Source organism: Lepidochelys olivacea, assembly GCF_965140295.1.
Source record: "Lepidochelys olivacea isolate rLepOli2 genome assembly, chromosome: 24".
In the NCBI taxonomy this organism is placed as follows: Eukaryota; Metazoa; Chordata; order Testudines; family Cheloniidae; genus Lepidochelys; species Lepidochelys olivacea.
The window spans coordinates 11,603,841-11,620,412 of NC_140434.1; the positions used below are offsets into that span (position 1 = coordinate 11,603,841).

General features: G+C 51.2%; 1 protein-coding gene across 1 annotated transcript; it reads right to left on the reverse strand.

Annotated features, from left to right (window-relative positions):
• Positions 1 to 9,127: 9,127 nt before the first annotated feature.
• LOC311512162 (serum amyloid P-component-like) lies at positions 9,128 to 11,796 on the reverse strand (the record flags this gene model as incomplete). The annotated part of the gene is made up of 2 exons (XM_084613220.1): positions 9,128 to 9,609; positions 11,733 to 11,796. 2 exons carry the CDS (start codon positions 11,794 to 11,796, stop codon positions 9,128 to 9,130), a joined length of 546 nt encoding a protein of 181 aa, XP_084469346.1.
• Between the last annotated feature and the right edge of the window lie 4,776 nt (positions 11,797 to 16,572).

A 16,572-nucleotide genomic window follows, 5' to 3' on the forward strand; every position in this document is an offset into this window, starting at 1 on the left:
GCTGTGTGCATGGTTATTGGGAACCCACATGGTGACCTGCAGGGCCCAGCAAGGTGGGTGCTGTGGTCAGACCTCTTCTAACACCTCTAAGTGACCAAACAGGGAGAGAACAGGTGGGTGGGGGCTTGTGGCACCAGGCCTTGTGCAGGTAGCTAAAGGGGGGTCTGAACAGCTATCCACCCTGTTTCTTTGATTGCCAAGTGCCCGCTTTTCAACCAGAAAGTCTGGTCGAAAGGGGACCTGACAATGTCTGGTCAGATGTACTGAGTGGACATCAAAAGGGCAGTTACCACGGGGCCGGGGGAGACACCGGGTCATTAAACCATGCCAGCCCCATCTCAACCGGAACCGCCTCCTACCTGCAAGTAGGCTCCTTGTCAGACTGCAGCAGCTCCTGCAGCCCCAGAGCAGAGGGGGGAGCCCAGCTGGTGGGGGGAGGGAGGTGGAGACGATCCAATGAGGGGAAGAGGGAGAGAGAGGAGCGATTGACTGAGGCAGGGCCATGGGGAGAAGAGGTGGAGAAGGAGACAGGGCCTCATGATAAGAGGTGGAGCCGGGGTGGAGCCTTGGGGGAAGGGGTGAGGTGGGAGTCAGGGACTTGGGGGAAGGAGTGGGGAAGAGGGCGGGGCCTTGGGGGTGTGGTTACCAGCAATCCAAAAGGTGGCAACCTTCACTGTTTCTGAGAGCTACACTGCATCGGTGTACAGGAGAGACTGATTCCACAAAACACCCTGTCAGTGTGTACTGCTCTTCACACAACACAAAGAAAATGGAGAAACCACACAGGTACTGTTGGGTCAGCCTCACGTTGCGCGCACGCACACCCATACACACACACTCACTCTAAGCTCAAGGCGTCCTATCCCCTTCAGGGGCAGGCAGCTGTGAGCAGCTCCCCTTTCTCAGAGATGCTAGCTGAGTGACTGCACAGAACAGGACAAGACCCTGGTTCTAACCCCAAAGACTTCCGTTTCATTCCTGTGGTCACACTGCCTTGGGCCAGAGCTCGCTTAAAAATGGAATTCCTGTCCTGATAGGAATGGTGACATTTTGAAAGGTGGTTTTGTCCCAAATCAGGAGGAAAATTCAAAATTGCAGAATATTTTGCAGAACAAAATTTTTTGATTTGGACCCATCAGAATGACTTTATCACAATGTTTCATTGTAATATTGTCAAACCCCTGTAATGTAAGCAGAATCTGAATGAGTTTTCCCCTGACATCTGATGATGAGCTATGGAATAGGACTTCAGGAACTGATCTCATTTGCATGGGCACACCCACCCTGCCTAGGTGCTCAGCACGATGGGATTGCTTGCCCAAATGATCACTTTTGGCTGGTGTTGCATCCCCAGTCTCCTTGTTATTGGGACAGGAGTAAGAAAGTGTTGTTATCCTTGTTGTGTGCACCAAGGGCAGCAGAACTGTGCTTGGAAAGCCATGACTGATCAACTAAATGGCACTCGCTAGGCAGGGGACATAGGTTCCACAGACCAGCAGTGGTGGTGGGATTATGAGTAAGTGTATTTGGTGGGGTGGATGTGATTGCAGGGTGCTAGAGACCATCTGATCCATCCTTTCACCACTCTGTAATAAAAGACCTAATTTAGACTCAACTGAAAGTTTTGTTACATGCTGTAGGGTTGAAATAATTGATACCTAGCTTTGAGTGTTAGACCTGCTTTAGGACAGCATTTCTGGTGTAAGAGACTGCCCAGTATGTACCAGCAGTGAGGATCCCATACTAACAATTGGAATCACTGAGAGCTGTGTTAAGTTGTGAGACTTGAAGGCATCCTGGGGGGTTGGCAATCATCTGGCACAATGGTCAGTGGAGAGGTGCGGCAATCTGCCAGCAAGGCAGCTGTTGGAGAGGACTGGAGTGGAGCAGCGCCGAGCAGCGTGGCGATTGGCTAGCAGGGTGTCTGGCAGAGAGATGCGGAGCACCAGCTGGCCGGCAGGGCGGCTGCCGAAGAGGAACGGAGTGCTGATCGGCCAGCAGGGCAGCCGGCAAAGAGGAGTGGCAAGCAAGTGCCTGGGCAGTGGAGTGAGTAAGGTGCCAGGGAGGGAGGTGAACTCTGCAGATCCATCTCTGAACTCTGGGTCTGCACTGACCAAGGGCAGCAACTGTGAGTGGGGTGCAGAGGAGGGTTTGGCATGTTAAAGGGACTTTTGGTTGCTGGACTTAAGAACCTGAGGGGGAAAGGACATTGCCAAACTTACTTGGGGGGTGGGTGTTTTGTTCATGGTTTATGTTTTGAACCCTGTTTGCGGTGTTTTCCCAAATTAATGCTGAGTTACTTCCCTCCTTTTATTAAAAGTTTCTTTGCTACACTAAGACTCTGTGCTTGCGAGAGGGGAAGTATTGCCTCTTAGAGGTGCCCAGGGGGTGGTGTGTAATAGTCCCAGATCACTGCGTGCGAGCTCGAGCTGGTTTTGTGTTGAATTGTTGAAAAGGAACTCCTAGATACTGAACCCGGCCAATGCTGACTGGCAGAAGGGTTACAGAAATATAATATCAAAATAATGAATAATCTATTAAGAATACAATACAATATAAAAGTAAATTGAAATGAAAAAGTCAAACTGAGCTAAACTATTTCATGTTGATTTTTAATCTTTTTAGAAATGTTTCCTTCAGATGTTTTGTTGAAATTGACACGTTCCCACCAAACTTGATAATTTTGACCAAGCAGCCCTTTCTGATGGAAAACTGATCAACGAGCTCTCCTTTTGGCATGAATATGCCAGATCTCGGTTTGGCTGTCCTGTCTGTAGCACCTGCTTTACCCACTTCCAGAGCTGGGAAGTGAACCCAGGGGTTACCATGTGCTTCTGCTGTCTAGCCAGAGGTGAAAGTAGGCCGGTACTGGTCGGTATGGCATACTGGTAAGAAGCGGCTACCTGTACCGGCCCGTACACAGCCCACATGAAAGTGCTGCTGCTTTAACATTGCTGACCCTTTTGCCCCCCTCTCCATGCCACTGATGGGGTGGGGTGGGGGGCGCAAAAGGGGCATCTGCCCCGGGGCCTGACGATTTAAAAGGGCCTGGGGCTCCTGGCTGCTGCCACCACTACCCAAGCAGTGGCCGGAGCCACTGAGCCGGGCAGCGTGGAAGGGCTGGCTGGGGGGGGCTGACCCCACCCGTTCTGGGGCCCCGGAGCCGGGCCCCCTTACCGGTAAGTATTTTATCTTATTTTCACCCCTGTGTTTAGCCAAGAATGTGTCACCCACTGCCAAAGCTCATGGTGTGTGGATCAGAAAGTTCCATGTTCAAACCTTGCTACCAACCCACCGGCTTGTCGTTACAGGTGCACCTAACTCCTGTGGAGGAGTGGGAATGGGAAACCCTGGAATGGGGGAAGGGGAGGATAGTGGGGTCCACACAGATCCTAGTGTGGGGAACCCTGGTAAGGAGGAAGGGGGGAAAGAGGGGCACACAGAGTCCCTGGCATGGGGAGAAGGTGAGAATGGGGGCCACACAGAGTCCCTGGCATGGGGGGAAGGTGAGAATGGGTGGGCACACAGAGCCCCTGGCATGGGGTGAAGTGGGAGGTGGGATGCAGTTAATGCTGGTGGAAGGAGGAGCATGCTGGGAGGAAAGAGAGGTGACACAGCTTCTGGAAGGAGAAGGAGATTGGGGGACCAGTATGGGAGGAGGGTCTGGGGGCCACACAGAACCCCTGGTATGAGGGAACAGCACGGAGTCCCTGCGATTGAGGGAGTTAGGAAGGTGGCATATGAGGAGATGGAGGGATGCCAGGAGCCCTGGGCTGTGCAATGAGCTTGGCCAATACAAGCCAAAGAGTGTGCGGGCCCTAGTATTTCACATGGTTCAAGGAGGGTCCACAGGCAATTTCTGGCAGAGCCAAGGCTAGAATCCAAATCTGTCCTGGAGTCACTGCAAATCCCAAACCAAACCTGTTTCCCACCCAAGGCAGTGTAGAGGGAAGGTGCAGCCTCTCCCACAGCACAACCCACCATCTCCCCTCTGCCCCCCTGGGGGGGAGGCCCACACCTCATATTCCTTCTTGGGGTGGTGGTGGGGAACTTTTCCCTCAACTGTGAATTGTAGGAGATCCACAGAGGCAGTGCTAGCCTATTTTGTTGTATTAATGCCACCAGAAATACAGCAGCGAGGCAGCATGCTGTGCCCAGGGCTCCTCTGAGATGCCCGCGGGCAGAGCGGGAGGTGAATTTGCTTAGCTATATTAACATGGTCAGAGTCTCTGGAGGGCTCCTGGTCTTTCCAACTCTACAATTGCCTTCACCTTCCACAGGTCTGGCTGAGCTACTCTGTCCCTGAGCACATTTCCCCAGAGCCGGTTGCATGCAGCCAGGCCTGGCGTTTGTGCCTGTCCAGTCTGAGGTTCTTCTTTCTGGCTCACTGCCGATTCCCTGTTCTAAACGGAGTGGTGCAGGGTCACTGGGACAGCGCGCACCCAGCCTTGTGGGCCCTGCTGGAGGCCCTGTGGCTCTACTACCTCCCTCCTCCCCCAAAGGAGCAGCAGAAGGTGTCCTCCAGACCTGCCTAGACAGACCTCCCAGAAGCAACCAATCAGAGCCCAGCAGGCTCAGATAAAAGGAGCAGCAGGGCCTCACCAGCTCAGTTGGTGAGCTGGGCTGACTCTGACCTGGGTCTGGTCGCCGGCTCAGCAGGGTGGAGTCAGAGGCGACAGGGCATGGCTGGATGGGTCAGTCAGTTCCTGGCTGGGACCAAAGAGGTGGGGTGGGGAGAGGCTAGGCTGGGGGGATAGGCCTGTCTGTTCCCGCCTGGAGCCATAGCGGGCAGGGTGGAGCTGGGGGGGGGGTACGGGGCTCCGCTCCCGCCACAGGAGCTTGACTGGATGCATTTCCTGGTCCTGGGAGTGAGAGGGCCTGAGAGCTGTAACCCTGAAGTCACGGTGGGAGGTGAAGGGCCTGGTGGGAAGACACCCAGATAAGCAGCAGGAGCTGACTGAAGGAAGAGTCCATGGCTGCTCTTTATAGTGTCCCTGGGTTGGACCTGGAGCCATGAGTGGCCTGCGTCTCCCCGCCAATCACCACCTCCCGGCCACTGGCAAAATGGCCTAAGCCCTGAGAAGGAGGCAATGCTACTTTAGAAGCCCAAGCAGAGGGCTAGATTTAAAGGGTCCAGGGTCTGGGCTGAAGACCTTACTGGAGGCAGACAGTTTGGTGAACTCTTTGCTACCCCAGACAAGGTCCACAACAACTGTGTGACTTGGCTGGAGGGCTGAGCTACTGAAGATCTGCCTATCAAGGTCAGGAGCCCAACAGGGGGTGCCAGTAGTGGGGGGAAAGATTGCAGCACCACTTCCAGCCTCTAGTAGGCACTCAGGAGGAGAGTGCCCCCATTACAGTCATTTGGACCCATAACCACATTGCTGTGTAAACATACATTTAGAACAAGGAGAGAGCAGAATCCAAAAGGTTTTGTCAGTGGACTTTTTTTGGACTGGAATAGCCATAGTTTGAGATTCCCAAGGCCAGGATAAGCTTAGTGATTTCCAGGGAAGTGCATTAGCAGATCTGTATCAAGAGGGACCAGAAACCATCTCTGATTGGACTCTGGGATGGGATGGTGGTGGCTGGCCAAACCCCTTTTGGACATTTCTTTGGGGAGCCCTTTGCCAAAGGCTACAAACACCAGAACTCACCTATGGCTTGTGCAAGCCATTTGTCTCTAAACTTTGGGGAGCTTTTCCCCTACACCCAGACCATAGGTGGACAACTTTGGAACCAGGGAGACCATAGCAAGGGTCCAGAGAGGACATCAGACCATCAGCACAGGACTGCTGGAGCCTCAGCAACTTCTAGGATGCCAGTTTGAGAATACTGCTGCTCCCTTCCCTGATGTCTCATTTCAACCCATCTGACAGTCTCTGTCTGCCTTCTTCTGGCTGTCCAATCATTGGCAAGCTCAGTCAGCTTTGCAACTGGTCCTGTCTGTTAGCTCACAGCTGTAGCTGTACTGATGTGAACAGCTTTATCCTGGCAGGAGGGGACCAGACCATACCAGTCAGATGTTGTCTCAAAGATGTAGCCAATGATTTTCGTTTGTTGTAATGTTATTGTGTGATGTTATAATTAACTAACATGTTATGTCATACAGAATTGTATGTTAAAGAGGGTTAAAGTGTAGGATTATAGAAGTATAAGATTGATCCGTATTTAGAGGGAATCATTTATAAGATATCTAAGTAAGCAAGGCTAAAGTGCAAGACCCGTAGGCTGAGGCTAGCAGAACTTTAGCTTAGCTATTTTAGGCCTTGGAGCTAAGAAATGCTGACATAAGTAAGTGACTGAAGAATAACCCAATGCCCTAAGATTATGGGAAAAGAGGTAACAAGTGGTAATATTGTAAAAAAGTAGATGGAAGATTACAGCATTTTTATGATTTAAAATTAGAGGCACATCTGTCTCCAGCATGTGTCTTAACCACACAATACAGGTTGTGTGTCAATGCTAATGAGAATAAAGAGAACCTACATGACTTATGAAAGTTGGGGTCCCATATATTTATGGGGGACACAGACCAATAAGGAAAAAGAGTGTTGACACTTTCATGGACATATGCAGAATGTAGGTATAGACAGAATCACATTATAAAAAGGGGATGCCCGGGAAAATTGAGCTTCCTATGGGAGAACTCCAGCAGGAACCATCCCTCTACTGATGATCAATCCATGAGAGAGCCATCAGACTCTAACAGTATCTAGGAGGATGTGAGTATGTCTGTAGTTATAACTGGTACATGGATATATTTAGGAGTTGTATATGCTGGAACATTCATATCTTTGTTGGTAACTTTAATAAAGTTGATAAAAGATAGCGGAGCTTGTTCTTGTGATTGTCTGTGTTACTTGCCTATGGTTTCATGTGTTTCCATGAGCTCTAGATCAAAAAGAAGCATAGATAACTCTGTTGAACTTGAGACTGTAGCTGCAAAAGCCATACCCTCGATGATGTAATATGACATCACTAAAATTCGTTTTAAATCAAAGCAAAGGCTACAAAGCAGTGCATGGAAGATAAGGCGACTGACCTGACCCTGGATTGTACCCGAGCTGCAACATGGCATCCAGAGCCAACCACGTTTCCGTTCTGTCACGCTCCCTCTGTGAGCCTTTGTCAGGTATCTCTCAAGGCAGTATTAAGTGTAACCACCAATGACAGCACCAGAATTCTAGGTGTAACTGGCTCCACAAAGAGAATTTGGTGGCCAAGGGACTTGAATTGATACCAGATTAAGGGATTTTATGTAGATCATTTCTGGCACAGGCGATGATTTATTTCATACAAAGCATGCCATGTAAGATATCATATGAAAGGTCATGATCTTCTGAAACCCATCGTTCTGTTCAAATATGTATATCTTTCTTATGTATGAAGTTATGAGATTTTGCTGTATGATTGTTACTGGAATACATTGTAAATTTGACAGTCTCTACTGCTAGGTGGTGATCCATTCCCAGGAGGGTGTTAAGTGACCATTAATCAGCAGAGGAGTTGTAAACAAGGGATTTACAATTCTGTAAGAGAAGCACCACACAACTGGAGATTGTTCAACTCTATGAGTCAGTAAAGCCCAGCAGGACATGTCTGGGCTAGTGTTTTCCAGGCACATGGACTGAGGATATAATATAGGGGACAAAGGTCAAAGCATGATGCCATTCTCCTCCCGCACCTATGCTGGAAGCAACAAGAACACGGAGAAGACAAAGACTTGAACTGAGGAGACTGGTCCCAGGCTTAAAGGGAAGCCTGTGTATTAAGGACTATAACCTACCTGCAACATTGAGTGAGGTGAGAGAACTTCTTGATCCAAACACGGTTTAGTCTAATAAGGTTTAAGATTTAGACTGTGCGCTTACCTTTTATTTTCTTTGGTAACTACCTCTGACCTGTTGTGCCTACCACTTATAATCGCTTAAAGTCTATCTTTCTGTAGTTAATAAACCTGTTTTAGGTAAAATATAAAACAATGTGTTTTGGTTGAAATGCTTGGGAAATCTCAGCTCAGGTTACAAAAGCTACTGCATCCGATGAAGTGAGCTGTAGCTCAAGAAAGCTCATGCTCAAATAAATTGGTTAGTTTCTAAGGTGCCACAAGTCCTCCTTTTCTTTTTGCGAATACAGACTAACACGGCTGCTACTCTAAAAGCTACTGTGTGTCCATGCCACACTGAGGAAGGGGCAGACTGGATAATGAATTTACACTGGTCAGGCTTCTGACCATGACAAGACAGTACAGTTCTGGGGTGCAAGGCTGGGGGCTTGGGAGATTTGCTGGTACTTTTCTCTGTGTGATTTGTGAGTGGCTCGGGGAGCATTCATGCAATCTAGCTGGGTGTGACGCTCCACATGCTGTTGTATTGAGTGATAACAGCACCTAGAGGGGTTTGCTGCTTGTTACTAGCAAAGCATTGTGAGAGACAGCCCAGGCTGGAGAGTTAAGGGGGCACAGTGGTACCCCAGTTCCAGGTTGTACCCCGGGGATCCTGTAACACTATGGAATGGGGACTGTTTTTGAGGTTCTGGTGTGTGTATTAATATTGAACAGGATCCTCTTGTTTGGTTCTCACAAGGAAGAACTGACTCCTGTGGTGGCCGTGAACATTAGGAACCCAGAATTCTCAGCACCCACTGACACAATGGGTCACAACCCGGATTTCCATTCTTAGACTGCACCCAGTGGGGCTGTGCTGGGATTCTCAATACACCACAGGCTGCAGAGGGGAAGGTCATCTCATTTATTGGGATACAGAAGCAGACCAGGCTTTAGACACAGGTAAATGCTCAAATGACACAAACACTAGGGATTGGTTGATTTCACACTGTTCCCATAGGATTCACAAGAGCAGAGGTTGGTGCTAGCTTTGCTCAGATGCCGCTGGCGTGTGTGCATCACTATTCGCTGTCATGCACCAATGGGGTTTGGAGCTGGATGGCCAGGCCCCTGTTCCCAAGGCAAGGCTGCATTTCAATAGGACCCTTATGCCAGCATGGGTTTAAGTACCACGTAACCCTTTATTTGATACTGCAAACTGCCCTAGCCCACAATGGAGTGGGGCAGCTGCAAATCATCGCTGGCAGCCTGCATTGCAACAGTCGGGGTGGCACAATCCTACATGTACACATCAGCAATTTCCCCTACAAATGACTGCTTGGCATCAAATCCACCCCCAAAGGAGTCCTGATCCTGCGCCCAGATGAGCACACCCTGGTTGTTGATAGCGTAGCCTTTCTTCAGCCCCTTCCTGGGTAAGGGACTCCCGTTCACCCAGAGCTCGGCTATACCTGTGGCGGATTCCCAGCTGGCACAAACATGCTCCCAGCCAGTGCTTGTGCCTTTGTTTTCTGGGACTTTGAAGGTCACCGGTTCCCCCCCAACATACAGGCTGAGCTCTCCGGGCTTGTCTTTGTAGAGGAGGATCTCGTTATCTCTGGCCCTGGTAGCGTAGGAGAACAGGCTGAAGGCCCGGGTCAGGTCAGTGAAATATCTCAGACACATGGTGAAGGTCTGCAGAGTACCATTGTTGTTCATGTTCAGGATAACATGGGCATCAGCAGACTCCTTTGGAAAAACAAACACCTGCCCACAGAGATCTGTGTGGAGAAGTGAGAGGAAAAGGCTGGATTCATTCTAATGTTTCCAAGGTGGCTAGCTTGTCCAGCTTCAGGCCTCCCCCTGCTATTCTCGCCCCACCGTACACAGCTCTGTCAGGTAGGGTTGCCAACTTTTTAATTGCAGAAAACCAAACACCCTTGCCCTGTCCCTGCCTTGCCCCTTCTCCGAGGCCCCACCCCCACTCATTCCATCCACCCTCCCTCCATTGCTCACTCTTCCCCACCCTCACTCACTCGTTTAGGGGCAGGGGGTTGCGGTGCAGGAGTGAGGGAGTGAGGAATCCAGCTGGGGGTGCAGGCTCTGGGGTGGGGCCCAGGATGAGGGGTTTGTTGTGCAGGAGGAGGGTGGGCCAAAGGGTTCAGAGTGTGAGAGTGGGCTCTGGGCAGAGGCAGGGGGTTGGGGTGTGGGAGGGGGTACAGGCTCTGGGCTGGGGGCTCGGGCTCCAGGGTGGGTCCAGAAATGAGGGGTTCAGGGTGCTGGAGGGGGTAAGGACTCCGGCTGGGGATGTAGGCTCTGGGGTGGAGCCAGGAATGAGGAGTTTGGGGTACAGGAGAGGGCTCACCAAAAAGCAAGGACTGGCCTGTCTCTCGAGATCTGTGAGAGTGATGGGTCGTCTTTCAGGATAGGTTGTAGATCCTTGATGATGATCCTGGAGAGGTTTTAGCTGGGGGCTGAAGGTGATGGCTAGTGGTGTTCTGTTTTTTCTTTGTTGGGCCTGTCTTGTAGTAGGTAACTTCTGGGTACTCTTCTGGCCAGTCCTTGCTTATATATATATATATATATATATATATAAAATCTCCCCACTATATTTCCACGGTATGCATCCGATGAAGTGAGCTGTAGCTCACGAAAGCTTATGCTTTATTACATTTGTTAGTCTGTAAGGTGCCACAAGTACTCCTTTTCTTTTTAAAGATGCAGTTAGACATCTAGTGGGATTTACAAAGCATCTAAGCTTCTAGGAGCTTTTGAAAATCCCACTAGGTGCCTAAGTACCTTTGAAAATCTGTCCCTTAGTCTGTGTTTGGCTCAGTGCCCCATCTATACATTGGGGATAACAGCACTGCTCTACCTCACTGAGGGGCTGTGATGTGAGGTGCTCAGATACTACGGTGATGTGGCCACATAAGTATCACAGGTTGAGTGGGAACTTCTCTATACCATTGCTATCCCTTCCCTGGGTTTTGGCCCCTTCTTTTCTCCTATGCCCCTCAAATCTCCCTCTTTTCTGAATGTGAACTTGGCTCAGAGGGCTTGGCTGTATTTCTTCTGAGTCCCCTGAGTTCTCTCTTCAAATCCCCACCCCCCACTGGCACAGGGATTCCTGTTTTTTACAGGTTCATCTAATGACTTCCAGATCCTTAATTTAATTACCAGCCTTTTCTTATCTTAATCACCCTGCATCTGTTTGTAAACAAAACACTGACTCCCTGCCCCAGGGACACAAGCTGGGAGAAGCACCTCTCTGCATCCCATTCCAAGGCTGTGCCCTTCAAAGAGCTCTACCTGGGAGCATCCTTCCTGTATGAAACTTGGGGGGAGAGGGGAGGGCTCTTGCCCCCCCCCGCCCTACCTAATTGGCGCCCTTGGCAGCTGTGGTTGGTTCTTCTGCCCCAGGAGGTGGGCAAGTGGGGCAGGCAGCCAATCAGAGGGCTCAGATTTGCTAGAGGGCTGTAGCATCTCACATAATGGGCCAACGGCTCCAGCCCAACCAATCCCGTTACAGTGAGAACATGGCGGGAGCTGGCGGTGCTGCACATGGGAGCCAGACTCAGTGACGCAGACGCTGTCAGGGTTTGGGGCTCCCCAGTCAGAGGCGTTTGGACAGTGCTCCCCCATGTCCCTGCTGCACGCTGCCCCAGTGATGCTCTCTGCCATGCCCAGGGTGGGGCACTGCTGCCCAACCAGGAACAGCTTGTGCCCTGCTTCCTGCGCATAACACACCGGGGCTCGGGACAGGGCTGCCGGGGCATTTCTGACAGGACCCTGCACCCTCAGTACTGAGAGGAAGGCTGTTCAGTTTCCCGCTGGAGCCCACGCTCTGCTGTGTCATTCTGTGCCCAGCCAGGGCTTGGCCCCCGGCACTGCCGCCTGCCCCTACCTGACTGGGTGACGGCTCCTGAGAGGCCAGCGAGGACGAAGAGCCAAAGCTGCAGCTTCTCCATGTTCTTCACCTGCGACCCAGAGGGGAGAGTCAGAGGGGCAGGAAGGTGGGAGGCTGGGGCTGCTCTGCCCTGAAACCTGCCCCCTAATTAATCCGTGAGTGGAGGTGAGAGTGGAAACGTGTTCAACCAAGCCCGTCCCAGGGGCGGATTCTGGAATTCCCCTTTGGCTCCGGATCTCATCCTGTCACCACCCTGCAGTTGTTATTAACCCTTCCTATCCTCTGTACCCAACACTGCCCCTTTAAACAAGGTCAGCTCCCAGACTGCTGCGCTGGGCATCACAACATGGGGAATAGATGGCCAGTCCTCTGTGGAGAAAGAGGTGGTTAGGGACTATTTAGAAAAGCTGGATGTGCACAAGTCCATGGGGCCGGACGAGTTGCATCCGAGAGTGCTAAAGGAATTGGCGGCTGTGATTGCAGAGCCATTGGCCATTATCTTTGAAAACTCGTGGCGAACGGGGGAAGTCCCGGATGACTGGAAAAAGGCTAATGTAGTGCCAATCTTTAAAAAAGGGAAGAAGGAGGATCCTGGGAACTACAGGCCAGTCAGCCTCACCTCAGTCCCTGGAAAAATCATGGAGCAGGTCCTCAAAGAATCAATCCTGAAGCACTTACATGAGAGGAAAGTGATCAGGAACAGTCAGCATGGATTCACCAAGGGAAGGTCATGCCTGACTAATCTAATCGCCTTCTATGAAGAGATTACTGGTTCTGTGGATGAAGGGAAAGCAGTGGATGTATTGTTTCTTGACTTTAGCAAAGCTTTTGACACGGTCTCCCACAGTATTCTTGTCAGCAAGTTAAAGAAGTATGGGCTGGATGAATGCATTATAAGGGGGTAGAAAGTTGGCTAGATTGTTGGGCTCAATGGGTAGTGATCAATGGCTCCATGTCTAGTTGGCAGCCGGTGTCAAGTGGAGTGCCCCAGGGGTCGGTCCTGGGGCTGGTTTTGTTCAATATCTTCATAAATGATCTGGACGATGGTGTGGATTGCACCCTCAGCAAATTTGCAGATGATACTAAACTGGGAGGAGTGGTAGATACACTGGAGGGCAGGGATAGGATACAGAGGGACCTGGACAAATTGGAGGATTGGGCCAAAAGAAATCTGATGAGGTTCAATAAGGATAAGTGCAGGGTCCTGCACTTAGGACGGAAGAACCCAATACACAGCTACAGACTAGGGACCGAATGGCTAGGCAGCAGTTCTGCGGAAAAGGACCTAGGGGTGACAGTGGACGAGAAGCTGGATATGAGTAAGCAGTGTGCCCTTGTTGCCAAGAAGGTCAATGGCATTTTGGGATGTATAAGTAGGGGCATAGCAAGCAGATCGAGGGACGTGATCGTCCCCCTCTATTCGACATTGGTGAGGCCTCATCTGGAGTACTGTGTCCAGTTTTGGGCCCCACACTACAAGAAGGATGTGGATAAATTGGAGAGAGTCCAGCGAAGGGCAACAAAAATTATTAGGGGTCTGGAACACATGACTTATGAGGATAGTCTGAGGGAACTGGGATTGTTTAGCCTGCAGAAGAGAAGAATGAGGGGGGATTTGATAGCTGCTTTCAACTACCTGAGAGGTGGTTCCAGAGAGGATGGTTCTAGACTATTCTCAGTGGTAGAAGAGGACAGGACAAGGAGTAATGGTCTCAAGTTGCAGTGGGGGAGGTTTAGGTTGGATATTAGGAAAAACTTTTTCACTAGGAGGGTGGTGAAACACTGGAATGCGTTACCTAGGGAGGTGGTAGAATCTCCTTCCTTAGAAGTTTTTAAGGTCAGGCTTGACAAAGCCCTTGCTGGGATGATTTAATTGGGGATTGGTCCTGCTTTGAGCAGGGGGTTGGACTAGATGACCTCCTGAGGTCCCTTCCAACCCTGATATTCTATGATTCTATGATTCTATGATTTTATGGAGACACTTCCCCTGCATACAGTGTCTCCTGACTGTATCCCACTCTGCAACCAGCACTTTCCCATCTAGCGAGTCACCTGTTGGCAACTGACACATTTCCATTGGGAGCTTTGCTTCCTCTGCTAAACAATCTGATTGTTAATATATGGCCTGAGCCAAAGCCCATTGCGGCCCATGGGAGACCCTGAGCTGGGTCTCAAGGGCTCTGGTCTGGGCCCATAATGCAAAATGTCTAAATCTTAGGAACGTTGTTGTAGCAGGATATAAGAGAGACTGGGGCAGGGGGCTGAGGCAATGTCTTTTACTGTACCAAGCTCTGTTGGTGAGAGAGACCCGCTTTGGAGCTTGCAGGGAGCTCTGCTTCAGCTCTGGGGACGGCACTCCTGAGTGTCACAGCTAAACACAACCTGGAACAGATTGTTTAGCATAAGAAGTTAATGGGTTGTAAAAGACCATTCAAGGTGAAGAGGGCAGTTAATTCCTCTGCAGTTGTAGCACAAAGGGGAATTAGTGGGTTACAGATTGTTGGAAATAGCCATAAATCCAGTGTCTTTATGAAGTCTGTGATTTTTGGTGTCTAGCAAAGTTATGAATTTAAGCTCTCAGACTGGTCTGTTGAGGGCCCTGGGCAGGTTTCCTTTGTGGACCAAGTCTGAGAGGTTAGATATAGAGTGATGATTTTGTGAAAAGTGTTCACCCCAGGGTGCTGTGGTGTTTGTCATTTATCAGTTTTCCTGTGTGAGTTTTTGAGTTTTTGTTGTGCTTGTTGGGTTTCTCTCACATAGTTGATATCGGGGCATTTAGTGCACTTGAGATGTACAACATGTTGTGATGGGCATGTATAGGACCCTGGGATCTTGAAAGGTGTGCTGTGGGAGATGTTGATGATTGTAGCAGTGGAGATATGTCTTCAGGTTTTGCATCTGTTGTTCTGGCAGGGGCTGGTGCCACTTTGAGTTAGTGTGTCCTGGACTGTGGGGAGTTTGCTCCTGATGATGAGCTTGGCAAGGTTGTGGGGTTGTTTGAAGGCCAGAAGGGGGTGGGGGTGGGAAAATTTTCTTTCAGGATGTGATCCCCATAGAGCAGTGGTCATCAACCGGTCGATCGCAATCGACTGGTCGATCATGGAGCCTCTTCCAGTTGATCGCAATCTCTGGTGACTAAAAGTCCTGCAGCATGGCAGGGTCAGGCAGGCTGCGTGCCTGCCCTGGCCCCACACTGCTCCCGGAGGCAACTGGCTGTTGGCATGTCTCTGAGGCCCCTTAGGGGGAGAATTAGGCAGCTCTGTGCGCTGCCCCTGCCTTCAGCACCATCCCCGCAGCTGCTATGGCCGGGAACCAGTCAATAGGAGCTGTGGGGGCGGCGCTTGTGGGCATGGGCAGCTCACAGAGACCCCCTGCCCTCCCTCACTCTCAGGGGCCTCAGAGACATGCCAGCAGCCAGCTGCTTCTGGGAGTAGCGTGGGGAGTAGCAGACAGAGCCTGCCTGAGCCCCACTGCGCCGCCATCTGGGAGCTGCCTGTGGTAAGCACTTCCTTGCCGGAGCCTGCACCTCGCACACCCTCCCGCACCCCAGCACTGCCCCAGCCTGGAGCCCCCTCCTGCACTAAACCCCCTCCCAGAGCTCACACCCCTCACCCCAACCCGCACCCCAACACTGCCCCAGCCTGGTGCCCCCTCCTGTACCCAACCCCCGTGCCAGAGCCCACACCCCTCACCTCTCCCACACCCCAGCATTCTGCCCCAGTCTGGAGCCCCCTCCTGCATCCAAACCCGCTCCCAGAGCCTGCACCCCTCACCCCAACCCGCACCCCAACACTGCCCCAGCCTGGTGCCCCCTCCTGTACCCAACCCCCATGCCAGAGCCCACACCCCTCACCTCTCCCACACCCCAGCATTCTGCCCCAGTCTGGAGCCCCCTCCTGCATCCAAACCCCCTCCCAGAGCCTGCACCCCTCACTCTTGCACTGCAATTCGCTGCCCCAGGCTCAGCCAGGAGCCCCCTCCCACACTCCGAACCACTCGGCCCCAGCCCAGAGTCTGCACCCCCTCCCGCACCCCAAATCCCTGCCCCAGCCTGGTGAAAGTGAGTGAGGGTGTGGGAGAGCGAGCCATGGAGGGAGGGGGGAATGGAGTGAGTGGGGCGTAGCCTCAGGGAAAGAACAGGGTAGATCCTGGGTTGATCTTAAATTCAAAAAGTGATCATGTGAGTGAAAAGGTTGGAGACCACTGCCATAGAGTACGGGTTGTAACTGTTTAATGATACCCCATATGGGTTCCAGGGTGGGGTGGTAGATGACAACTTCGGGCGCAGTTGGAGGGAATTTTTTTTTCCATATTGAAGGATGTTCTCTTGGGGTACTGGGACAGCCCATTCCATGATGCAAGCTACTTCTCTGGTGGAGTGTCTTTGTTTGGTGAAGGCGGTTTTGAGTGTGCTAAGGTGTGTATCCTGGACTTTCTCCTCGGAGCATGTTCTGTGGTATCTGAGAGCCTGGCTGTAGATAACAGATTCCTTGGTGTGTCTGGGTTGGTTATTGCAGCTACTAGGGTAGGCGTGGTGATCCGTGGGTTTCTTGTACATAACTTCCTGGAGGATTCCTTTGTTGAAGCTGCTCATAGTGTCCAGGAAGTTGATGCTGGTGTGGGAGTATCCTACGACTGCAGAGGGGTTAACTCCCCCGCATCACCTTGAATGGTCTCTTACAACATGCTAACTCCTCATGGTAAACAATTTCTGAGAACCTTTCCCAGCCCTGACACAGAGCCCTGTGTAAACGTATCTCTTTCATTAACAGAAGTTGGTCCAATCAAAGATATTACCACACCCACCTTGTCTCTAGTTCTTAACAACACTAGGATT